This window comes from Symphalangus syndactylus, chromosome 2, assembly GCF_028878055.3.
Source record: "Symphalangus syndactylus isolate Jambi chromosome 2, NHGRI_mSymSyn1-v2.1_pri, whole genome shotgun sequence".
In the NCBI taxonomy this organism is placed as follows: Eukaryota; Metazoa; Chordata; class Mammalia; order Primates; family Hylobatidae; genus Symphalangus; species Symphalangus syndactylus.
The window spans coordinates 113,253,415-113,281,109 of NC_072424.2; the positions used below are offsets into that span (position 1 = coordinate 113,253,415).

At 35.5% G+C, this 27,695-nt stretch overlaps 1 protein-coding gene across 15 annotated transcripts in view; it reads right to left on the reverse strand.

Annotated features, from left to right (window-relative positions):
* Nucleotides 1-27,695, reverse strand: part of AHI1 (Abelson helper integration site 1) — a 220,960-nt gene that overhangs the window by 156,471 nt on the left and 36,794 nt on the right. For 14 of the 15 annotated variants that reach the window (XM_063631260.1, XM_063631258.1, XM_063631239.1 and 11 more), the window contains 7 exons: nt 23,401-23,620; nt 21,767-21,959; nt 19,366-19,461; nt 14,409-14,594; nt 13,130-13,282; nt 8,735-8,867; nt 4,274-4,397 (listed from right to left, as the gene is read on the reverse strand). In XM_063631260.1, the coding sequence (XP_063487330.1) occupies nt 4,274-4,397; nt 8,735-8,867; nt 13,130-13,282; nt 14,409-14,594; nt 19,366-19,461; nt 21,767-21,959; nt 23,401-23,620 (1,105 nt within the window). The remainder of the gene's footprint in view (nt 1-4,273; nt 4,398-8,734; nt 8,868-13,129; nt 13,283-14,408; nt 14,595-19,365; nt 19,462-21,766; nt 21,960-23,400; nt 23,621-27,695) is intronic. The other variant, XM_055264859.2, reaches the window with a different exon arrangement.

Sequence of the window (27,695 nt, forward strand, 5' to 3'; positions counted from 1 at the left end):
ATTAGAAGAAAAAAACCACTAATTTTGGGAAAATATTAAAAAGATAAAAGATTAAAAACTCAGTTTTTCGGTAATAAATCTTAGTAGCATTATTTAAAATACTATATAACAGGCAGAAATGAAGCAAATACATCTTCAAAAGAGCTCTATATAATTAAAACAGACATAATATTAAAAAAAATAAAAGTAAAGCTTTTTTTGTAAAAACTGAACTGGAATCAATGATGGTTTCTGTTACCCAGGCCATGGTAGAATCTGAGATTAAAAGAAATACATAAATGGGTTTGGGGAAAAAATATCAGACTAGATCACAGAGAACAAAGAAACACAAATTTGTAAAGACTGAATGAACACACACAAAAATTACCAAATTTTGGGAAAGATAAAACATAAAGTTAAGCCATATGTTTGAGAAGAGGGAATAGTGGGGACATATAGGCCAGTGTGGGAGCCATTACATATGCAAAAGTCTTTCTGACTGTATTAGAAGTTGTTGATTTGAGAAAAACACAGATTATTCTAGGGATAACTAAAGAAGGGTATTTAGGATAAACCCATATGGCAGAAAGCTACTCAAGTGGGAAATACTTAGGAGACACTAGCAATATTATGTGTCCGGGATCCTCAGGAATAAAGAAGAAGACATGGATAGAAATTCATACTTCTGCCACTTGTGAGCATTTGCAGTTCTAATTCTCTTTCTTTGGACAACAGCTATTTATTACAAGTATTCTTTACCTCTTTCAAAACTCTCCTTGTCATTTTGATGCTAGCCACAATGCTTCTTTTTTCACTCAGTTAATGCTTTCACAATACTATTTTAATGATGTAAAGAGTCCTAAATTGATATCAGTTTTAAAGATAAATAAGGAAAAAATGTGTGCTTTAGTATAATATACTACATATTGTGTGCAGAAACCTAAGATAGCTTCAAGAAATAATAGAATTTGGGCTGGATTTTAAATAATAACTACAAACCTACGAGTGCTCACAAAAGGCACTTAGTTTTTGTTGAATGAATGAGTTATTCAGGAAGGGTAGGAGAAGGTCATTTAAGTACAGGAAAAGTAGGTAAGTTTCAAAGGGCAGGAAGATGCCAAAGAAGATAAGATGCTAGGGTGTTTCAAAAGATTACGTGGGTAAAACAAAGGGTACAGGGGAAGCGCATGAGAGAAGAATGTTGGGTCAATGAGGAACATGCCTGTTAGGCTATGCTAAGGAACTGGAAAATTTTTCAATGGGCAATGGGTAAAGTCTTTTAAAAAATTAAGGCATTATGAAAGGTAGTTATGGAAAGATAATTTTAAACACAGCAGAGACAGAGGACTTAGAGACTGAACACTGAGGTCAACAGCAACAATTTAAGCAAGGAGTAATAGGGCTTGAATTAAAGCAAACGCAATAGAGAGGATGTGACAAAATTGTGAGTCTTTCAGGAGGGAGAATTGGCAGACTTTAGTGCTAGTTAGATGTGAAAGAAGAGATGAACACTATTCTGAGTTTTCAGCTTGGGAGATGGTGGATAAGGATGCCATTAAAATACATGTAAGAGAATTAAAGGAGTAAAACAAAATTTAAGGAGGTGGGTAAGTTTGGTTTTGGATTTGAGGTGGCAATGGGCCATTCAAATGGAAATGTGTAACAGGAAGTCAAATTCATAAAAAAGGTGTGCGCTAGAAGTCATTAGCATATCAGCAAGAGTCAAAGCTGGGAAAGGTAAGAGAAACTAGGATAAGCATATAAAACCAGGAGACAACCAACTAAAGGATCCTGGGGATAAAACATATAGACAATCGGCAGAGGAAAATAAATCATAGAAAGACAATGGATAGAACTGGTCAGAGTAATAAAAAGAGAAGAGAAGTGGTTGTCAATGAAAACCATGAATTCAAAATATTTCAAGACTGGTCAATAATCAATTACTACAGTGAAGGCAAGCATAGTAGGAGTTAAACTGTCCAAATGGATTTAAAAATAGCAAGAAACTGCCAACCTCTTGAAGAAAGAAGTTTATGTAGCATGGTGGGAAAGAAAGCCAGAATAACTGGGCTGAAGTAAAGACAGTATGTGTAGAATACTCCTGATGGTGTAGAAAAAGAAAAACAATGGGCTAGTATAGAAGGCAGGAAGAACTGAAAATGATGTTTTTAAGATAAGGCAATTTGAGCATATTTCTTTTTTTTTTTTGAGGCGGAGTCTCAATCTGTCGCCCAGGCTGGAGTGCAATGGTGCAATCGCGGCTCACTGCAACCTCCACCTCCCAGTTCAAGTGATTCTCTTGCCTCAGCCTCCGAAGTAGCTGGGACTACAGATGCACACCACCACACCCGGCTTATTTTTGTATTTTTAGTAGAGACAGGGTTTCACCATGTTGGCCAGGCTGATCTCGAACTCCTGACCTCCAGTGATCTGCCCACCTCGGCTTCCCAAAGTGCTGGGATTACAGGCATAAGCCACTGCGCCCGGCCCATTTGAGCATATTTCTAAGATGAGGGGACACAATCAATAGAGAGAAAGATATTAATCTGACTAGGAGATGTAATACAAATTTTCAGGGACTGAGATTAAAAGTACAGGTCAAATAACCTTTAAAAAGTCAGTCTCATGCCTCTTTGTTAAAAGAGATGGACAGAGATTAAAAATGGACATATCTATGGATATTAGGAGGGAAATCAGAAGGAAATATACGAAGTTCATGTCTGACTAAATTTCATCTAAATTGAAGACAGGGCCGGGTGCGGTGGCTCACGCCTGTAATCCCAGCACTTTGGGAGGCTGAGGCGGGCGGATCATGAGGTCAGGAGATCCAGACCATCCTGGCTAACATGGTGAAACCCCGTCTCTGCTAAAAATACAAAAAAAATTAGCCAGGCGAGGTGGCGGGTGCCTGTAGTCCCAGCTACTCGGGAGGCTGAGGCAGGAGAATGGCGTGAACCCTGCGGGGTGGAGCCTGCAGTGAGCCGAAATCGCGCCACTGCACTCCAGCGTGGGTGACAGCGGGACTCCGTCTCAAAAAAAAAAAAAAAAAAAAAAAATAAATAAATAAATAGAAGATAGTCATCTAATGAAGTGGGAAGACTGTGATTTACTGTAGAGAATGTTCATGGTAAGTTTGGATCTGCTGCTGCCAGAGGAAAAAGAAAAGGAAGCTGAGTAAAGTAAAAGGATTTCTCAGTAGAGATGACAGCTTAGGTGACATTAAGACTTACAAATCCAAAGTCACCCCTCAGCAAAGTTATGTATTTTTCTTTAGTATGGCCTGGCATTGGACAGAATGGCTGTGCTAAAAGAACAGATCAGATAGGTTCTTGAGGATATTGTCAAAAACGAGTAATAGTAGGTTCCCAGCATGATCAAGAAGGAAGTCAATTGTTACTAATTCTCATCTTTTTCATTTAAATAAAAACTAACCAATAATGATAACATCTTGGTTAGATATTTTATATAGAAAAGGAGGTTGGCAAGATCAGTAGAAGAAGTGGTCCGAACACTAAAAGCAACACGAAGTGTTAAGAGAGTAGAAGGCAGAAGTAAATGACAATGAATTCAGCATGGATCTCAACTGTTTACATGTCAGTTTCCTAGTGTGTGGAGAGAATAATGTCTGTCTACCTATAGCCGTAAGAATCAAATTAAGTGATGTATATAAAAGCACCTTGAAAACTAATAGTATTTTTAGAACACATTCAAGGTAGAACAAGCAACTAAAAAAAGTATAAATGAAACTTTAAAAGTTAGCTTTTAAAATGTTTTATTGTGATACTTATTAAATTGAAAAGGGATAAATTATTTTTAAGATTGATATTCTGAAAAACGTAAATGTTTAACCAATCTATAAAACTCTTAAAATATAAGGTACATATTTATTTCCTCTACTGTGATGTACTGAGCACCACTGGATTCTACCCTCTGCGAATTCAGCCAACAGTGAAGACAGTATCCCCGCCACTAAGAGCTTACGCTCTAGGAAAAATCTCAGGTGTTTAATAACCCCTAACCCCATCTCAAAGCATTAATCAGTTTACATAATGATCATTTAAAGATGGTGAGGACTAGAAATATTATATACTACATAAATAAAAGACATTTAAGAAAAATGTCTTCAAAAAGTGTTACTATAATTTATGGAATCAGTCTGCATAATGCATATTTATGACAGTCTCTTCTTGGGAAAATATGACTGGAGCATAAGAGTAGTTACATCAGTTTATATTCTCTTTGCTTTCCTTGACGGCAAACAGCATGCACATAAGTACTTCTCAAGGATACTAACCTGGCAGTGCCATCAGATGATGAAGTAAGGATGTAGCGATCATCTTTTGACCAGGAAAGATCATAAATGATATTGAGGTGGCCACACAATTCTCTCATGAAACGTCCAGAAGGAATTTCATATACTAGTGAAAATATTTAGAAATTAGGTTTCCAGACAGAAGATCCTTAATCCAATAATATACAAATACATAATTTAATATTATTTAGACATAAGCAGTCTATTACAAAATTATAACCAAAGACATTTGCAGCATAAATTTCAAAATTTACTTAAGAATAGTTTTTAATTTGCTTTACACAAAAATTCACATGCAAAATTATCAGTTATAATTTTGCTATAATTATCAATTATTTTCATCTCTTTAAAGAAATCCCCTAAGAATCTTTAATAATAAATTTATCAGTTGAATAATAACATTTACATTGCAATTCACTTAAAATATTCTGTAATTTGGGCTTTCATTATTATTTTACCTGAAAATCAACTAAATGCCAACCAAAAATTTAATTATTTGAAGTAAAGAGAAATTTAAATTGTGCTATTGTCAAAAGTAAATTTTAATACTAAAATGAACAGGGATAGTAATCAGGGATAGTATGGGAAATAACAATGACTCAATAAGACACAAAGCACTGTGGTATTTTACTATATGTTTAAACATACAATGAAATCTAAGATAATAACACGGAAAAACAAAGTTTCCAAGTCTCTGCTTCCATCTAGTGGTAAAAATCAATTGCCCTTTAAAATACTTAGCAGTTCAGAAATAACAGCAGTCCCCCCTTATGTGCAGTTTCACTTTCTGTAGTTTCAGTTACCTGCAGTCAACCATGGTCTGAAAATATTAAATGGAAAATTCCAGAAATAAATAACTCCTAAGTTTTAAAATGCACATCATTCTGAGTAGTGTTATGAAATCTCGTGCCATCTAGCTCCATCTCTCCAGCATGTGAATTATCCTGTGTCCAATGTGTCCATGCTATAGATGCTAACTGTCTATCAGAAACTCAGTAGCTATCTCAGTTATCAGACTGGTTGTCACCCAGCGCTTTTGTTCAAGTAACCCTTATTTTACTTAACGGTCCCAAAGTGCAAGAGTAATAATGTTGGCAATTGGCATATGCCAAAGGGAAACCATAAAGTACTTCCTTTGACTGAAAAGGTGAAAGTTCTTGATTTAAAAAGGAAAGAAAAAAAAATCTTATGTTGAGGTTGCTAGGATCTACAGTAAAAATCTTCTATCCGTGAAATTGTGAAGAACGAAAAAGAGGTTTGTGCTAGTTTTGCTGTCACACCTCAAACGACAAAAGTAATGGCCTTTAGTGCATGGTAAGTGCTTTGTTAAGATGGAAAAGACACAAATCTGTGGGTGGAAAGCATGAGCAGACATGTGTTTCCACTGATGGCAATCGGGCTCAGTACTACTTGAGGTTTCAGGCTTCCACTGAAGGTCTTAGAACATATCCCCTATAGAAAAAGAGGGACTACTGTACTTGTGAAATAGCAAAGTAAGAGTCTTAGAAAAAATCTGCTCCCCACAGAAGCAACAAGAACACTGGCAAAAACTGGCAAAATCAACATTTTCAGAACTCTGAAAATTAAGCAAAGAGAAAAATGGCTGAATTTGGTAAGAACATTGAGCTTTATGGTGTTTTAACTTGCTATGTTCTCACTCCTGTCTCAAATTTTAAAGAAGCCTTAAAAACCAATAAAAATCAGGAGACTAGCAGCCACTGGATGGGGCAGAACAGGTCTGATGCTCCCTAAAAGCCCCATCCCCAAAGACTTCTCACTATTTGACAGTCTGACCCTCCAGGAAAGATCCACTGTCAGGGCCTGCCTTTATTCGACCTGGCTCAGAGCATGCTCTGGGAGGACAGCCCTAACCCTAAGGTGCATGTCAAAACAACCCGTGGCATCATTTAATATCAAAGCTGCAAGTGAGGCTAAGAAGAAGCTCACCAAAGAACTTAAAATAAAAACAAAAACAGGCTGGGTGTGGTGGCTCACGCCTGTAATCCCAGCACTTTGGGAGGCTGAGGCAGGCGGATCACGAGGTCAGGAGATCAAGACCATCCTGGCTAACACGGGGAAACCCCGTCTCTACTAAAAATACAAAAAATTAGCCCGGCGTAGTGGCGGGCGCCTGTAGTCCCAGCTACTCGGGAGGCTGAGGCAGGAGAATGGTGTGAACCCGGGAGGCAGAGCTTGCAGTGAGCCGAGATTGCGCCATTGCACTCCAGCCTGGGCCACAGAGCCAGATTCCGTCTCAAAAAAAACAAAACAAAAGAAAACAAAACAAAAAACTGGGCATGAGATGTCCATAGGGGACACTGATAAACTCCAAAATATTCCTGGGTATCTAGAAGGATTCCCATGCATGTATGTGAAGGGAATACGCACAACCAAGAAAGATCTGAGAGGCTTTACCTCTCACTCAGGCTGACCTGAGGCAGCTCAGGACAAATAGAAAGTAAAGCTAAGGCAGAGCTGTAGATTGTCTACCGAAACATTGAAGGTATACCCCAACACACACAGAGTCCCTTGGCAAAGACCAGTAGACCTATCCACTCAAGTATTTAAAAATCTCTGTCCAACCACAACAGTGGTCTCTGACCACTAACTTAACCGAGCACAGACATATATGGTAACACAAGACAGAGAGTAAAGACTACAGAATTAGTCAAAAATCGCAAAGCTAACTGCAAAAATAATAAATCTTGGGTGGGTGTGAGGGGAGAAAGGGGGCGTCTGATTTCCAGAGCTGCCACACTGTATTATTAAAACATCCAGTTTTCAACACAAAATTATGAAAAATGGAAAAAACAGGAAAAGAGTGGCCCATACACAGGGGAAAAAAGTCATCCACATAGAAACTGAGGAAGCCTAGATGCTGGGCTTTCTCAACAAAGACTTTCAATCCACTATTATAAATATATTCAAAGATCTAAAGAACACTATGTCTAAAGAATTAAAGTGTGAAAAGGATTTCCCACCAAAAAGAGAGTATCAATAAAGAAAAAGATATGATTAAAAAAAAGTCCAACTAGAAATTTTACAGTTGAAAAGTACAATAACTGAAATAAATAATTCACTAGAGGGGTTCAAAAGCAGATCTAAACTGAAAGAATTACTAAATTTGACAATAGGTCAACTGAGATTATCCAGTCTGAAAAAAGCAGAAAAAGAATGAAGAAAAATAGAAAAATTTCAGAGACTTGTGGGCCACCACCAAGAGTACCAACACAGGCATAATGGGACTCCCAGAAGAAGAAAGAGAAAAGGGCCAAACAGAACATTTCAAGAAATAATGACTGAACACTTCTCTAATTTGTGAAAAACATTGAGCTGCATATTCAACAAGTTAAAGGAATTCCAAGTAGACACATCATAATCAAATAGTCAAAAACCAAAGACAAAGATTCCTCTTCCTCCTCTATTTTTGAGATTTAAGCAGTATCTCAATCTACACAGCATTTTAAGCAAGTTTAAGCATAAAGTAACATATTTATCACAGAAGCTTTTAAAACATAAAATCAGAATAAAATAATTATTTCACTATCCAAAAGAAATAAATTAGTAACTTAGGAGCATTTCCTAAGAACCTTTTTTCCCTCTACATATGGGTTTTTGGTGAATTTTAAAAATAGCATAGTGGTAATCAAACAACACAAGTGATTTTTTATTTTTAAAATTTATTACTATTTCATGGGCAGCAATATCTACTTAATAAATGCCAATCAAGTCAATTATAAGTACCTGATGAAAAAAAAGGGAATCAACCAAGTAATAGCAAACTGTGTTAAGCTAAGAAAAGTTCAATAAGATCTAGTGTTTAGGGCAGATGCCCACAAGGAGCTGGCTACTTCTGCAGAGGAGAGCTGGTTTTATTACTGAGTCAGAAGTAAAGGAGAGAGTATTTAATGCTTCTAAGTCTAGAACAGTATGATAACGCTCACTTTAGAATGTTTCTAAAGCTACAGAAATAATTGCTTGGCCTCTCTGCTGACTTCTCTACCATAATGAGAAGTTTTCATCCAGGTACTCTTGAGTCAATTATTGGTATTCCACCACACAGCAAATCTGGAGGCTTTTGTAACTCAAATCATCACTGCTATCAACTAGCCACATTGGACTAATGTTCCCCATGAGATTTATTAATCCTTGTTTCCAAATTTCTATATTTAAAATACAAAATGTTTACCAAAATCCTCCTGCATGTTTTAAAAATAAATTTACCATCTTTCATTTGATCATTCTCATTCTACTTCTGAACAGTTATTGTATAGAAAAGTGTAAAATCATTATAAAAGAATTTTCTTTACTTGAAGAAATCCGTTTTCTTTAATTTAGTAGTACAGGGGATTACTCAAGTTAAGATTTCCATGAATTTAAAAAACTAAAGAATGTCCTCCACACAGACTACAATCAGATTAAACAGGTAGGATTATTACTCACAAATAATTGGATATCCATCCCAGCTGGCACAAGCTGCTGCTAATATTCTTCCATTGTGGGAGAAATCAAGACAAAAACATCCTCGTTCTCCTGCATTTAGTGAGAAGAGGTGTTTGTTTGGGATACGGCAAGCCTAAAAAACATACATTTAAAACATATAAATTAGAAAACATTAAAAAGCAAAGGCTAGTTTTTAATTTCAATTACTGTAGTTCTTTTAAGTCCTTTTATGATGCAGAGAAAAACAAGTATGCAGAATGCTGAAAAACCATAGTAAATTACTTTGTAAAAAGAGAATGACTGCCCATGAAATTTTTAAAGTGGATTTGTTCTTCATGTTTAAGTAGTACTTAATTCACCTAAATATGAATAGAAAAATTTCAGTATCTGATACTCTAAAGCCGTCACTGCCACACTGCTTCTATATAGCTACTAAAAGAATGTATGTCACAGCCTTATTCTATGACAGCACTAGTAAGTCACTTTTGTTAAAGTCACAAGCTTTTTTTAAGACCACAAGTACCTATGGGGTCTAGCTTAAGCCAGAATGTATAAATGCTCATTCTCTCTCTGCCTATCTTAAAATAATCACCCTTTGTGGCTACCTTCTAAAATGTATTTTCAAAGTAATCAATCGGCCCTTATTGGTCTCTCATTCATTATTACAATTTCTTCAAAATTTTAATGTTTTCACCCTCTTCTACCAGATGAAGCCCAAATTTTCTGGGTATTAATAGAATAGAAAATGTAGAAAATACCAGTTACGTTTATTTATCCTAATTCTATCTCTTCCAACCTTCAGTGAGCCTTAGTTCTTCTGTTTCTTATAATTCAAAAAGTTGAATTAAACCGCATACTGGGCTCTTACTATATGCCATGAAAGTGGTACAAATGTCTTTGAATATATTCATCACAGCCACCCTATGAGTAGCTATTACTAGCTAACAGTAATCATTATTAGCTCTATATGGCTAAGAGGGATTATTCAAAGGGTCAAGCCTAGCTTAATGGACCTACTCAAAGACTATTACTTCAAGGGCATGCTTTCTAGACAGGTACCAGGTTTTTCACAAATAGTACCAAGATCTGGCAGTTCCTCGGGAGACAGCATTATGACCAGCTACTAGGAATGTGAAAAATTCAAAAGAATTTGTTAAGTGTCAATCATGTACCAGACTCCATTCTACCCATCCTTTCTCTGCATTCTCCAGACTCCATGGTACCCATCTTTTCTCTGCATCCTCCATTCACATAATTAAGAAAAGGGAGAGGAGGAGAACAAGGGAACAAAAACTGAAAGAAATGTCAGGAGGCTTTATAACCACTTGCTGCTGCTCCTAGAGTAGGAAGTGTAGTTAACGAAAACTGTGCCCAATCACCTAGGCTGAAAATGAAAACATTGAAGCCACTATCATGTTCTTTGTATTATCAGGGTTTGACACTGTGCCGTATCCAGAACAGACACTCAATGAAATTCTGATAATAACAATAAAGGTCCTCAAAAGCCTTGACTCTTTCCCCTCCTTTACTACCTTGTCAGTCACTAAATCATCCTGGTTCTTACTTTCTGTCTCTCGTATTCATTAGACCCTCATTACCTCACACATCAATGACTGCCATCTAATTCTGATGTTACTACTTCAAGATCTCCCCACGCCACTGCCTGCATTAATTCATCCTCAAATACAATTGTTATTTTTCTCACTCACCCGAAAACCTTCCATTATTCCTCACATCTCTCACAATCAAGTATTAGGCTACCATTTGAGACACTCCACAATGTGGGCCTCATCCAGTACACTTTATCTCCTCTTTTACAAACTCTGGTTTCCAACCAGCTAAGCTTTTGAGTGCCTAATGAATACAACAGGTCCTTTCCCACTTATTTGCAACTTTGCCTTCATATGAAATACCCTTCCTTGCCCTTCTTTCACTCACCCCTACCTTGGGCATCCTAGTCTGTCTCAAGCTCCACTGTTGAATGAGCCCTTCTTCCACCATTGTAGTTCACAGTCTTCATATCTGCAATTCTCAAATGTTTTTAGTTTCGAGATGCTTTACATTCTTGAACATTTTTTTGGAGGCTATTTAAAGTTTTCATAAAAATAAAATAAAAATAACTTGCTAACTTTAAATGTCTAGCTTAATAAAATCTAGATTTTCGTAACTGCCTCTGCTCTTTTGTGATATCACGTTATTTAGCCTCTAGAAAATGCTAGTACATACTTGTAAGAGAATGAATCTGAATGAGACTAGCAACACCTTATGACTTCAAGAACCCCCTGAAAGGGCCTCAGAACTCCCAGAGGTCTCCAAACTACATTTTGAGAACTGCTGATCTGTACTATCATCTTTATACCTACATTTCCTCATTTCGTCAAGACTTCTCTGAAGCATATCTGAAAATAAACACTGTAACTGCTTTCTTTTCCCACCTAAACTGGAAGTTCCCCAAGGGCATAATCTAAGTGTTATTCTCTCCATATTATGCATAAAGTATTCTAACTCAAAGTAATTTTAAAATGTATCTGTAAAATCGGCCTCAAAAAGAAAGTCAAATGTGATATAAAATATAGAAAATGAAGATGAATAAATAAGAATAGTAAGTTCTTATTTCTACATTAGATGTTTGAATAAATTAAGATTTTGGATAAATTTCATCTGGTAGCAGCTCATATGCATAAAATAAACCACTCCATTCTTTATAAAAACAAGTAAAACATTGCAAAATTGTATCAGCAATGCTTCTTGCCATTGCAAAAAATGCCAATCTAGTAAGAATACTTTAGCAAAAGCTTAAATTCTGCTCAGCTTGTGGTAGAAGTATACATAGGCACATATATCTATCAAAGTGTGATTCGGGAAGAAGCCAGGTGCTGTAAAGAATTTCATGAATCCATAAACATTAAGAGATACATGTCTTACAGACATCAAAAAAAATTTTTTTTTAAATTTTTAATTTTTTTTTTTTTTAAAGAGATGGGGTCTTATTCTGTCATCCAGGCTTAAGTGCAGTGGCACAATCATAGCTCACTGCAGCCTTGAATTCCTGGGCTCAATCTTCCTTCCTCAGCCTCCTGAGTAGCTGGTACTACAGGTGCATGCCACCATGCCCACCTAATTAAAAAAAATTTTTTTAAGAGGATAGGTCTTGCTGGCTGGGCAGGGTGACTCATGCCTGTAATCCCAGCAATTTGGGAGGCCAAGGCAGGCAGATCACGAAGTCAGGAGATCGAGACCATCCTGGCTAACATGGTGAAACCCCGTCTCTACTAAAAATACAAAAAATTAGCTGGGCATGGTGGCAGACACCTGTAGTCCCAGCTACTCGGGAGGCTGAGGCAGGGGAATGGCGTGAACCCGGGAGGCGGAGCTTGCAGTGAGCCGAGACTGCACCACTGCACTCCAGCCTGGGTGACAGAGCGAGTCTCTGACTCAAAAAAAAAAAAAAAAGAGAGAGAGAATGAGTCTTGCTATATTGCCCAGGCTAAAAATCTATGTTATCTGACTGCTGTTATAGGCTGAATTGTGTCCTCTCTCCTCCCACTCACGCCCCCACCCCTTGTCACTCAAATGAATATGCTAAAGCTCTAATCCCTAACACCTCAGAATGTAACAGTATTTGGAGATATGGTCTTTAAAGAGGTAATTACATTAAAATGAAATACTTATGAAAGAGTCCTAATCCAATAGGGGGAGAGACAACAGGGGCGTGCATGCACAAAGATCATGTGAAGAGGCAGCAAGAGGGCAGCCAACTGTAAGCCAAGGAGAAGCCTCAGAAGAAATCAACCCAGTCAGCACCTTGATCTTTGCTACGGACTGAATGCTATGTCCTCTCAAAAACCGTATGTTAAAGCTGTAATCCCCTATGTGATAGTATTTAGACGTGGGGGTCTTTGGGAGGTAATTTGGTCCTGAGAGTGAGAAGCTCATGAATCAGATTCTTGCCCTTATAAGAAAAGATGCGAGAAAGGTGATCTCTCTCTCCACCATGTGAAAATATAGCGAAGAGGAGGCTGGCTCCAAGTCAAAAAGGGGACCCTCACCAGGAACTAGGCTGGCTAGCATCTTCATCTTGGACTTCTCAGCCTCCAGAACCGTGAGAAATAAATGTCTGCTGTTTAAGCCACCCAGTTTGTGGTATTTTGTTATAGCAGCCCAAGCTAATACAATTGCCCAAGTGCCCAAAGAATGTAAGATAGTGCTTATATACACATGCTAGGCACTCTATTATTATTTGTCAAATTAATTAGTGGAAAGGCAAAATTGTGGTTAAAAACAAGGATAAATGGCAAGCATTTTAAGTAGCAAGCTAGATATCCTAGCAGTTATTGGAGTTTTTAAGGTAATAAATAAACATCTAAATAAATCCACTATTATCAAACACTTCACCTGCCCAGGGAGTCGTTTCCACTTTATTACTTCCTTTGACTCTTCTAATCCAGGTTCTGTGTCTACTGAGCTTGACTCATGGTGACGTTCACAATGCACTGGTTTACCTTTTTCCTCCTGAAGAGCCATCATAGAGCGGTAAGATGGCTTTATCTAAATATGTATTAAAATATGAAAATTTATATATCATGTTCACCTTTTTCTTTTTCTAGCATATAATTTTTAAAATACTGAAACAAATAATATGAAAATATTTTCAAAATGTAATCCAGAAAAAAATTCTACTTTTATTTGTACACTATTCTAAATAAAATAAAAAAGCTGCTTAAAACTACAGTCCTATAATCAAAAAGCCTTAAAAATTTTGGAGGAAAAATATGACTACAAAGGTTACATGAAATGATTTTAATAACTCTATCCTTTGTTTCTGCTTCTTCACCAATACTTATGAAGTTATGCCATGGCTCTGATATACTCTCATATCTCTGGCTTTAAAATCACAATACTAGTATCATAAAAATCTCAAGTTTTAAAAGTCCTCATTTCTCAAATAATAGATTTAACTCCATCTAAACCAATGCAAATCAGCCCCGTGGTGACAGTATATATCAGCTACAGGATGTGCAAATGACCTGAAAAATTAATGTCTTATAAGAAATAAGACAAAAGCAAAACTTTCTTATTTTAGGGCCAATTCTTTGCTAAGATTATTTATAATATTAATCTATGGAAAACAGCAGCAGTAGAAACATTACATACTGATTATTTGAATAATATTGTGAAAAATGTGCCTAGAAATCAGGAGTCTGCAAACTGCGGCCCACACACCAAATCTGGCCTGCTACCTGTTTTTGTAAATAAACTTTTATTGGAACACATCACACCCATTTGTTTAGTTATGGCCTACATATGTCTATGTAGCTATTTTCACACTATAAAGGCAAAATTGACTGAAACTATACGGCCAAAGTCTAATATTTACTATCTGGCCCTTTACAGAAACTATTTTTCAACTCCTGCTTTAAATCAACCTTTTATCTTTAATTTTTGAAAATCAAATTATAACAAAACATTTTTCCTAATACTAAAAGCCACATTTCATATTTAAAATTCATTTAAGCATCTTTTAAATATCAGCTCTTACAGGCTTAATATATAACCCCAGAAATCTATTAAAATTATTATTAGAGGCCTTATCTTTTTAGAAACGAAAAACATGTTATGTCACCATTTAATTTCAACACTAGATGATATACACTTATATGTACTATTAACTTACACAGTCTGGAACTTTCAGTCCTCTTACAGTTACGTACAGTGTTGATGGGTAACGATTTCTTGGACATTTTGACCACCATTCAAATGCCTCAACAACATTTAATTGGGATCGAGGCTTAGTAGGTGGGTAATACAGCTGCAAGCGAAGTTTTGAGTTGATGTTTGCATTTCCATTGGCTCCCAGAAGCTTAAAATAAGAATTCATATAAAATGTTACCTTCACTGAAAATAAATATATCCAATAAAGCAATAGCATAAAGTCAGAAACATTTTTAAAAGATTAATATGGCATGCTGAAATTTCTTAGTTTTACAAAGCAAAGAACATTACATAGTTAGTTAAGCACAGTTCCAGATCATTTTTGACAAAAGGTAACCCAAATGGCTTTTAAAATATTTTTCTGATAGCTCTCTTTTCACGTATACAACAATTTCAGACTGTTGGTACAGCATTTACACTACTGTGCCAGATTTCACAATGAACAAAGGAAGTGATCAATACACGTTTGAAATAATTATGGTAAAGACTAAACTGTATATTTACATAAGACAAATTTTCCATTTGTTTCATATCAGTATTTTTAATGGTTAAAATTTTATGTTTTAAATTTTTAAAAAGTTAAAATCATTTCAAGATAATTAAACTCATTCAAGCCATTTGTCACATTTTTTCAGTATTTTAGTGTACCTTCTTTCAAAGGTCTATTTTTAAAACCCTATTTAACAAAACTTATGTTTAAGCTAACTAAATGGAGGTTTTTTTTTTTTTTTGGGGCAGAATCTCGCTCTGTTATCCAGGCCGGAGTGCAGTGGTGAAATCTCGGCTCACTGCAACTTCCACCTCCTCTGGGTTCAAGTGATTCTTGTGCCTCAGCCTCCCGAGTAGCCAGGATTACAGGTGCATACCACCACACTTGGCTGATTTTTGTGTTTTTAGTATAGTCAGAGGTTTTGCCATGTTGGTCAGGCTGGTCTTTAACTCCTGGCCTCAGGTGATCTGCCCACCTCGGCCTCCCAAAGTGTTGGGATTACAGGTGTGAGCCACCACACCTGGCCCTAAATGAAAATTTTTACGAGAAAAATAAAAATCTTACCAACTCAGAATATGTTCTCTTTCATTAGACCATGACTCAAAATAGGAAATGAAACGTCTTTCTAACCTTTATGTCCTCTACAAATTAGGAGCAGAAAGACAGTTTGAACCCTTTGCAACAGTTCACACAAAACATGAAGTATCTTAAATTAGAAGAATAAGCACTGAGTGCAGGGAATGTATTTAACAACTGTTACTTGTAGACTCATGTAACTTAATATCTTAAATTAGAAGAATAGGCACTGAGTGCAGGGAACACATTTAACAAATGTTACTTGTAGACTTACGTAACCTGGAAAGTAAAAAAAAACAGAGTCAAGAAAGACTAAGATAGTATTGTCCAAGAGAGCTTTCTATAATGATGTATGGAATACTCTAACCAATTTGTGCTAACCAATACGGAATCCACATGTGGCTACCCTGCACTTGAAGTACAGCTAGCACAGATGTGAAACTAAATTTTTAATTATATTTAATTTGAATTCAAACAGCCATGTGACTTGTAGCTACCAAAACAGTGTAACTCTAAGTTCGTAAATCTGGGAGAGTGGACAGATGGTGGTACCACCACTTGAAGTAGCAGAGAGAGTAGCAAGGATACTCAGTTTGGGGGAATCTGACATATCTGTAAGTCATCCAAGCTGAAATGCCCAGCAGGTGACTGAATTTACAAATCTGAAGCACAGGTGAGAAAAGTGGTTCCAAGAAAAGTGGGTTAAAGATGAAACCATAAGTAGGACTGATATTAAGGAGGCAGGTAGAAGACCATGAAGGAAACTGAAAGAATGGTATAAGAAAAATTAGGAGAGGATGGTGTCAAGAAAACCAAGGTAACAGAGTTTCAAGAGTGTGATATGTTAAATGCATAGATGTGACAAAATAACTAAAAAATGTTCAATACATTTGGCGAATAGAAATCACTAGTGATTTGGCTGGAGAAGCTTTAGTGGCAGAGGCAAAATTCAGAACGTTGTTCAGGAATGATGAGTTCAGGAATGATGCATCAACAAGGAAAAAGAGATGGCAAAATACAGCCCATCTTTTCCCCTACCCCTTTAGGAAAGAACGTAAAGACAATGGAGGTTATAAGCTGAGTGGGTGACATTGTGATTAGTGTCAAACGACATACAGGGGTAAAGAACCATTCCAAATTGAGGAGTAGATATGTTCAGTCATTAAATCATAAGCACACGAGACTCCCTTCATAAACTCTCCTACAGCTCCCCAAAGCTTATCATGGTGATTTTAAAAAGATATTCCCCAGCTTCTAAATCATACTTTCCATAGATTATTTTAAACAGGCAATTTAGTTTACATTAATATGTTGCTTAGCATGAGTAAACAACTAAAATTCAGCCAAGACCCTGTCATTATGGTTATAAATTGTATAATGTAGAGCTCAAATAAATAAGGCTTTACTACTTTTTAGTTTAAAAGAATAGCCACATATATGTACTAAAAGAACTGAAAGTATCTGAGAATCTGAGGCATAGCTGAGAATTAGGATAAAGTCTCATTTGAACTACTGTAATAACTTAACAATTATCCAAGACATCCCTCGTACCAACAGGATAGGTAATAAAAGATTTAAATTTTAATTGTCTTCATGCCACTTCCCTTTTTTTCCTTTTTTTTTTTTGAGATGGAGTCTCACTCTGTCACCCAGGCTGGAGTGCAGTGGTGCAATCACGGGTCACTACAACTTCCATTCCCCGTGTTCAAGCAATCCTCCCCACTCAGCCTCCCGAGTAGCTGGGATTACAGGTGCACACCACCACACCTGGCAAATTTTTGTATTTTTAGTAGAGACAGGGTTTCACCATATTGGCCAGGCTGGGCTCAAACTCCTGACCTCAAGTGATCGGCCCACCTCACCTCCCAGCGTGCTGGGATTACAGGTGTCAGCTACTGCATCTGTCATGCCACTTTCTTGAAGATGAATTTTATCCTTGCCACTCTTTCCATCATCAATGATTAATTCCCTCAACATATATTCACCAAGCACTTTCTATGTGACATTAATATGCTGGCAGCTGGTGATATTATAGCATGGAGTTTCAAGAGAGTGATATATTAAATGCAAAAAGATCTAGTAAAATAAGGACTAAAAATGTTCAACATATTTACCCAAAAGAAGTCATTGGTGACTCTAAAAAGCTTACAGTCTAATGAAAAAGACAGATAAGTGTTAGAAGACGTGAAGCACATAGAATAGCTTACTCTTTCTGGGGGGGTGAGGATGGGATAAGAATTCTTGACTGCTATTTTTGCCAATGGCATAGATGACTAAATAAATAAAAATCCATATAGTACTTAAAGGTAAAAATGCCCTGAAATATGTTACTGCATCTCAAGTGCAACTTACAGTAAATTCTGCAGGTCTGCACAAATCTTAGCATAAAAGAAATGCAGTTTCTAATAAAACCACATGATGGCACTGTTTACTATGTGAAAGTGAATCTTTGCTTTTTTTTTTTTAATGGCTTTTTTTCTTTGCTCTAAATCAGTATGGAAGGTGGTATGGAAAAAGGCGTAATAGATTTATACAAGGGTGATCATAGATGGTACACTGGACCAGGTGATTCCTAAGGCCACTCTCAATTACTTACTCACCACAGCCAATCTGGCGGCTGTTCAGCCCTTTGACTATAATACTTCTAAAATCTCTAACCTCCAATATGGACTAAATGTCTCAACTGGATTTTCACAGCATCTGCTCTATAGCACATAATAATGTAGGTAACAGGTCTGTATAGAAATTAAATTGGAGGGCAGCTATATACAATGTCTAATTTATCTATGAATGTACTGAATTTAGCAGACTGTCTCACATTTTATAGATCGTATTTGTTGAATGAATGGATGCACAAATGAAAATGTTTTTATAAGATGGTACAAAATAATTACTCAAGACTTTTCATAATTTAAATTGATGTTTGAAGGAATAAAAGATAATTATAAAATTAAAATATCCTTTTTTTAAACATCAATCTACGTCTTTCATCTTTGCTGAAATATCTCGTCAAAGACATCCTAGTTAGAGACACCTAGTCAAAGACAATGTACAAAGATTTTTTACCTAGACTACTGTAAGAATTTCCTAATGTGATTTTCAAGTATCTACATTTGCTCCCTCTAGAATCTGTTCTCCACATAACAGAGTATGTATCTTTCTAAAACATAAATCAGATTATTTTATTGTTTTGTTTAAAATCCCGTAGTGGCTTCCCATTGCTCTTTAAATTCTATAATGGCTTCCTCTTGCTATGACTGAGAAGACCTCATCATAATTATCATCCTGTTGACCTTAGCAACCTCTTCATGTACCATTCTTCTGCCCTTAGTCTCTGTCCTCCAATCTTGGTGGCCTTCTTTTGATTTTCTGAATTAACCCTGCTCCTGACCCCACAGTTCATCATCCATCCCATACCTCTTTACGATATTTATAAAAATTTATAATTAAATGATAAATTGTGAAATCAATTGTTTTATGTTTGTGCTGCTGGAATATGAAGTCCAGGAGTTCAAGGAATTTGTCATCTTTGTCCACTGACAAGAACAGTAGCTGGCACATAGAAAAGTCTTAATAAATATTTGTTGAATTGAATAAATAATGGCATGGCTGTTTGTGTCTTTTTTAATGCTACATCCTCAGAACCAAATAGTGTAACTGGCACATACTGGGCCATCAATAAATATTTAAGAATCTGAATGAGCATAACCTGAGCTTGAATTAGTAACTCTTCATCCCTACAACCTTACCTTAGATTCTAATTCCTTATATGAGACCAAACTGACTTGGGAGCAAGCAGCCAACTACATTTGAAGATTATTTTAAAAGTGTTTAAAATGGATGAAAAACATACCTTAAGAAATGCCCAGGCAATTTTCCGAAAGCCACATTCTTGGTTTTGAACCTCAGAATTATTCTTAATTTCATCCATGCTTAAGAAATCAAGAATCTGCAAATAAATTCACAGAAGACTAGGCTACCTAAAATTTAATATTTTCTAATGGTATATTATTAAAAATTTAAAAAATCATTTGTATAGTACTTAAAAACATTAACCTTTACAGGGAATAAAAACATTTTTATCTCAATTTATTCACCTTAAAGTTAACTCATTCAGTTAGGGAGGGTCCATTTTCTGACTATTTTATCTTTCATTAATAAATACTAAGATTTATTTCAAATCCAAGGCAAAGTGTTAATCACCTCAAATATAACCTAGGTACAAATATACTAGGCATAGAATTCTTAAGCTTTCATTGTTTTTTATGTATCAGAGCAGACTTTAAAGGATTGTTTGTTTAAAAAACTCACAACCCTATTTCTGGGTCTTTGTCTTGGATCACCTTCCTGAATTTGGGGTTTTTCTCTTTGGATGTATGTTATAATTAGGCTTCTCAAGAGGATTTCTTCCATTCCTCTATCCTGTCTGGACATTAAAGCTCATGGATTTGCAACCAACCTGCCACAGAGACTGTATTCTAGATATTTATCAGAGGCTATCACTTCAAACTTACTGGTGCTTATTAAAAGCTCAGCTGTGAAAATGAGATCTTCATAGAAAGAAGACTGCTTAAGAAATGATACAGACTCCAGTCATCCGTGTTTTTTGGATACCTAAACCTTTTTTACAGATATAATACATGCTCAGTGAAAACATAATATAAAAAATATATATATGCAAAGTAAAAACGACTTGTAATCCAGACCCATAGATGATCACCATTAACATCTAATTTGCAGGCTAAATCTTTTTCTGTGCATTCCTAAACATATGTGTGGAACTACAAATCTAATAATGCTATTTCACAAATTATTTTCATATAGTATGTAGTGAGTATCTCTTCATGTCAATACACATGAATACCGTAATGTTAATGACTGCCTACTATTCTTCTGTCACAAATACCATAAATTTAACAAAAATTATAACTTATTTAACCAAATCTCTTACTGATCTAAATGTAGGTTATTTTATCTCCCTAAAATTTTTGCTATTATAAACAGTGCTGAAATAAATATCCTTGCACACACATCTTCATGGACTTGTCCTTTTTTTCCTTAAGATAAATACCTAAGAGTAAAATAATGGTTTTAAAGACTTGTGAGACATTATCAAGTTGTCCTCAATAAACAAAAAACTGAGATCAGAAAGCAGTTGCATAGGCAATAACATATTACATGAAAACTTAAGAAGCAACCAAAAGTGTTTATAATACAACAATCTATCCTTCTTCATCTCTTAATACTAAAATGAATATAGAAGAAAATATAACAAATGACAAATTTTGAAGACAAAGAAAAAATTCCTAAAGATACAAATTATATCCATTTTTCAACAATAACAGCTTTATGTAAATCACGCACAACATAATCACAAATGTAAATACTGGAATATTTGTATCATAAATACACATAGACAACCTGAAAGTCAAGGATCATAAAAAGAAGTAATTCTACAAAATGAATCTTCGGCACTGGTTATGCCAAGTCCCTTGCTGTTCCCATGCTAAACTTCTCCATCTAGCTTACACTGGAAGGGGACTTTCTCTATATTCCTTTGCTTATGGAGACAGAACAACACATGATAGAGAAAAGAAATGTGGTATTCTAGGTTCAAACTATCTCCAAACATATTTTTTAAACTTAAAATTTGAGTAACTTTGGGGAAATCACTTTTACTCCAAACCTTGTTATCATTTTCAGTAAGAAAATTATATAATAACAACTAGTCAGCTCAAAAGCCATCTATTCCATAAAGCTTTCCCTGACTCCTCTGACCCGCCACTAACCCTTCACATATCATAAGTTCTACATCATTTTTGGTTATATATTAAATTGCATTAATTAACTGATCTGTGTACATTTATCTTTATTTATCCAGGTGGTACACATATTCTTAGGGTGTCTGACATGGTTAAATGAGTTTATGCTTTGTGAAACGGGTTTAAAATGGAGAAATACATTCATATCGAGTGGATTTATCACTTCACTACAGTTAACAGTCACAGGGCTGTTGTAATTATTAAATGATACAAAGCAGGCCAAATAGTAAACACTCAGCAAATATGCTATCACTGTTTATAAAAGGGCGTCTCACTTGTATTCCACAGCATCCTACAAACACTAAATCCTAGAGATTAAATTCTCACACAACTTTTTTTTTTTCATTATTGGACCACTAAAAATAATAGCTTACATTTGTGCTATTAAATATTAACTATCATTTAATTTGAATTGCTCCATTCAATTCATACCTCAAAGAACAGGATGACTTTAGGACTCTCATCAGAGCCTCGAAGCAAATAGGGAAAATTTTCATTAAATACAATTTGTTCTTCCCACTCTGGAAGTCTTGATTTTAACTGTTTAAAATCATATGGCTGGGTCATAATAGGAAGAATACAATCCACATTCTCTTTTTCATAGTAAGATGAAACAGGCCGTTCACTGTACAAAAAAAGATACTTCCATTAACGCAATTTTTATAATTTTGAGGTGAGAAAAAATAGTGTACAAGGTGAGGCAACCAGAAATAATGAATAGTCATAATAATACAAAAGGAAAAATTATTTTGATTGTCCATCTAGAAACTTACAAATTTTATAAGACTTAAAAGTAACAGTCCATCTTACATTTGTATACTATCAATCGGTTTCATATGATTATTATAGAAATATAAAGTGAGAAGTATGATTATACCTTTGCCATATAAAGCTGGGATAAACTAATTCCTTCAGAATTTTATAAGAGTTTATAATAAAATAGACATTGCCAGGCACAGTGGCTCATGCCTGTAACCCCAGCACTTTGGGAGGCTGAGGCAGGTGAACTGCTTGAGCTCAGGAGTTTGGGACCAGCCTGGGTAACATGGTGAAACCTTGTTTCTATAAAAAATAGAAAAAAAGTTAGCTGGGCATGGTGGCACATGTCTGCAGTCCCAGCTACTTGGGAGTCTGAGGTGGGGGGATCACCTGAGCCCAAGGAGGCTGAGGCTGTAGTAAGCTGTGATTGCACCACTGCACTCCAGTCAGTGAGATGGAGTGAGGTATTGTCTCAAAAAAAAAAAAAAAAGACATAAAATTGATTTTACATAAAAAAGGCACAAGACTGTAAACCCTTTGAGGTGTCACATTTTCTTTGCGTGCCCTAAGGCAAATGAATAAGTGAATGGGCTTTTTTTGGACAATCTTCCTATTTCCGTTCCCCACTGGCTTTCCAAACAATTTTTTAAAAAATTCTAGTATAAATGTGTATTTCATTGTACTTTTCATTTGGATTTCAAGCATGCATTAGCTATAGAAGTACTCTTAGAAAAAACATTCAAGATTCATTTACCTTACCTGAAGCCCAGATAACATTACTTTCAAAAGAAAAATATGAGGTTAGACAATTAAAGCATTTACAATGCAATATAAAATATTTACAATGCAACTTTATGTCATAAATTATGTCTACTAAGCTGGCAGAAGCTCTCTACCACTTAAAATGAATTATTCCTTTCCACTTAAAAGTAATTACTTTTAAGTGCACCAGGTGTGGTGGGTCATGCCTGCAATCCCAGCTACTTGGGAGGCTGAGGCAGTAGAATCGCTTGAACCCCGGAGGCAGAGGTTGCAGTGAGCCGAGATTGAACACTGCATTCCAGCCTGGGTGACAAAGCGAGACTCCATCTCAAAAAAAAAAAAAAGTAATTACTCAATTAGATGTTCTCCATTTCTTCTACAACATTCTGATCAATGTTAATGATTGATGAACACCTACAACTAGTAGACTATTCTCTAATACAAATCCGTAACTCTATTCCCACTGACTTTCAACTACCAATGGCAGAAAAAAGACTTCTACTAGTTTGTTTCAAGAATTAGCTGTGCAATTAAAAAAAAATTACCTATCATCTTTCTTGACATATTGACCAGTATGCTCATCAACCACATGAATTTTTACCATTGGGTGAGAAATCATAAAATCTGACTTAAGTCTATCAGATCGGTGAACGTAAACTCCCAGGACAAGGTCATCATCAAGCAAACATTTGGGATAAACCGGGCTATCTCGGCTTGTTATTTCATGAACACCATCACCATCAACATCTTCGTTATTATCTGCAACTACACGCATGGAAAAAAAAAATCAATGTTATAATTAGTTGTTCCCATAGTTGTATTTACATATAACCTAATCTTTAAGATCTATGATGATTTCACTGTGTTCAAAGGAACTTCAAGGGGAAAGAAAGAAAAAGCCAGACAACAGCAAACCATAGTGTGAAAGTAAAATACTACATTTACTAATGCATTACAAATAAGGTGAAAAATCCTTGTTTATATTTTTCCTAATAAGTAGGAGAAACACAAAAAGAAAAGAGCGTCAAAGTCAGAAAAGTAACTTTATCTAGGTATTTTCTAAGTAGAATATATATGACTCAACTAGAATTTCTAATTCTGGGTAGGATGCAGTAGGATGCAGCAAGTAAACACTTTGGGTAACAACTGGAAAGAGCCAAATAAATTACAAATATCTTATTTTAAATTTTAAAGGCATCAGAAAAGTACAGAAAGAAGGTATAGTAGACAGATTAGAATTCCAGAAAGGGAGAATCAGTCAGAGGTCAGCTGATGGACTGGCAGCTGTTTTTGTCTCTGGTGACATTTGCTGATTCAGGGTGTGAGCTGAAGATCAGAGTTTGGCTTAGGCAGAAAGTCACTGCCAGGAGAATGAGAAATCAGCAAAACTTTTAGTGATTCCACAGGACTAAAATGATAAAACTTGAGAAGCCTCAAACACATGACCAATTTTTCTCACAAAACTGAATTCTGATGCTAAAGAGAAGCTAAAGAGGTAGTGAAATCTCCCAGGATTGTGGTGCTAGCAGACCATGATCTGCCAGGGGAAGGGGACAGAAATAAAACAGGCAAAGGTGAAGCCCTGGAGGGTGTGGTCAATTTACACTGAGGAACAAGAGCAACTTTTCACCTGGGGTCATCTACCAATTCTGGTCACAGTTCTAGGTTGATAATCCAGGTGTGATTTCTGGCAGAAGGTTGCTACTGGGGGACAGAGAAAACAGCAGAGATTTTGGCATGCTTGGGGGCTAGAGTGACAAAAATGGATACCTGAAGGATGTCTAACATATAGCCAGTCTCCTGCTCAAAGAATTTGCCAAATTTTGAAGCGGCATGAGACAGAAGACTAAATGGCTAAGTGGAAAAGCACTGAAGGGCTAAATTGGATCTTCCATCATATTTAGGGCTAAAAAATTATTTAGGGCTATGAATTATTAGAGATAAAGAAGGGCGCTGCATTATGATAAAAGTGACAAGAGATACAAGAAAAATAAACTCAAAATCGGAATGGAAATGTTAATACCTCTCTCAACAGCTGATAGAATAAGTAGAGCAAAAAAATTAAGAAGAAGAACTGAGCACAATTAAACTTGACCTAAATGACATACATAGGACACTGCACTCAACATTAGAAATTGCATTCTTTTCAAATGAGCATAGAATATTTACCAAATCTGACCATAAAATGGTCATAAAAAAGGCCTCGATAAACTCAGAGGACTGATATCATTCATAATATGTTATCTGACAACAATGGAAGACAGAAACCAATAAAAGATAACTAGAAAAGCATCTGCTGCCTGAAACTAAGCAACATACTTCTAAATAATGATCAATTAAAATGGAAATTAGAAAATATTTTGTGTTAAATAATAAAAATACATAATATTAAAAATTTTGGAGATGCAGGTAAAGTAGTACTTAAATGGAAATTTAGTCTTAAATGCATATAAAAGAAGACTGAAATCTTTCTTATAAAACCCAATTTTAAAGCTAGAAATAAGTAGCAAATCAAACCCAAATAAGTACAAAGAAGGAAAATAATACAGTTACAAGAAAAAAAATCACTAAAATAGTACATAAATGTACAATAGAGAAAATCAAAGCTAAAGGTTGGTTTTTGAAAAGACTCATAAATCTAAAATCCTAAGGCTGATTAAGAAATTGAGAGAAAACAAACTGCCAATACCATGAATGAAAAAATGGGACAGCCTTTCAGATGCTATAGAAATGCAAAATTTGGATTAAATAGACACATCCCTCAAAAACTACAGTCTATCAAATAGCTGAGAGAAGTAAAAAAAAAAAAAAAATTGCTAAGAAATTAAATCTTGATTTGTATCAAGGCAAGCAAAATGATAAGGCGTAAGGACTGAAAAAGGAGCGATAAAACTATCGTTATTAACGTATCACATGACTGCATATGTAGAAAAATCAAAACAATATAAGAATAAACTCTGTGGGCTGCGATGGCTCACACCTGTAATCCCAGCACTCTGGGAGGCTGAGGTGGGAGAATTGCTTGAGCCCAGGAGTTTGAGACTAGCCTGGAAAATGTAGTGAGACCTTGTCTCTATAAAAAATTAGCCAGGAATGGTGGTGCATGCCAGTAGTCCCAGCTACTTGGAAGACTGAGGTGGGAAGATCGCTTGAGCCTGGGAAGTGTAAGTTGCAGTGAGCCGAGATCACGCCACTGCACTCCAGCCTGAGTGACAGGGCAAGACCCTGTCTCAAAAATAAATAAATAAACTCTTGCAATAAGTGAATTTAGCAAATCAATGGATACAATGTTAACAAATTTTAAATACATTTCTACATATATGTACCAGCAACAAATAAAAAACAATTTTTTAAAATGCCATTTACAGTATCATTAAGAAACATCAAATCCTAGGAATAAATCTAAGGAGAGATTCTGCTGAAATGTGTATTGCTGGGATATATTAAATAAGATGCAAATAAATGGAAGTGCATACCAAATTCATAGCCTGAGAATCAATACTTCGTAAAAATGTCAAGTCTCTTTAGAGAGTTGTTATGCTGTGACTCTTTAGATTCACCCAGTCTAGATCAAAATCACAGCTTGCAAGACAGAATGAGGGTAAACAGGAAGAGGGAGGATGAAGAAGCTCTTCTAAAATCCATACAGAAATGCAAAGTAAAGAATAGCCTAGACAATGCAGATGAAGAAGGAAAAGGCTAGAGTATAATACTAAATAGCAAGACCTATTAAAAAGGTACGGTATTTAGACATGGTAGTGTTGGTACAAACTGTCTAATGTAAAAGAACAGAGACTACAAAAACTGATCTACACGTAACATAGTCATGTTATTTATGGGAAAAGTGACACTGCAACATAGAGGGAAAAAGACACTCTCTTCAGCAAATGGTACTGGGTCAATTATAATATATATTCACATAGATATCTTGATCACTGCTTCCTATCATAAACATAAACCAATTCCAGATGAACTGCATATCTAAATGTGAAAAGTAAAACAGAAACAGTAAAACTTTTAAAATAAAACTTTCAGAATAAAACTTTTAGAAAAATATCTTCAGAACTTGGGAAAGATTTCTTAAATCACAGAGAGCACTTACCATCAAAGGAAAAAAATGGATAAACTGGACAATACAAAAATTTCTGTTTTTCAAAAGACACCAATGAGAGAGAAATAATCAAACCAGAGTAGGACAACATTTGCGATATAAATGTGGGTAGGTATTTATATCTGAGAATAATCTCATATTGAGGTATATAAACCTATCACTACAAATCAGTTAGAAAAAGACAATTCTGTGTTTTAAAAAATGCACAGACAACTTGAATATATTTACAAATGTCAAAATCTAAGTAGTTAATAAACATGAAAACACTCAACTTCACTAGTTACCATGGAAATAAAATTAAAACCAAAATGAATATCACTATACATTCCTGAAGAATGAGGAATTCAGTCACTCCTAAGAATGACTAAAACGTTAAAAAACAGTATTACAAGTTGGTGAAGATATGGAGTGACTGGAACTCTCAAACACTGCTAGTGTCAACTGGTAAACCAACTTTGCAAAACAGGAAGTAATTATGAAAGCAAAAAATATACATAATCTATGACAGCAATTCTACTCCTAACAATATGCCCAAGATAAAGGCATGCATGTGCTTACCAAATACATGACTGCAATGTGAATTACCGCTTTACTTATAATTGCATACGACTAGAAACAACTCAAATGACCATCAATAAAATAGGCAAATTAATTGTGGTATACTCACACAATGGATAGCTAAATAATACAAAAACAGAATTAAGAATGAATAAGCTCAACTGTATGCAA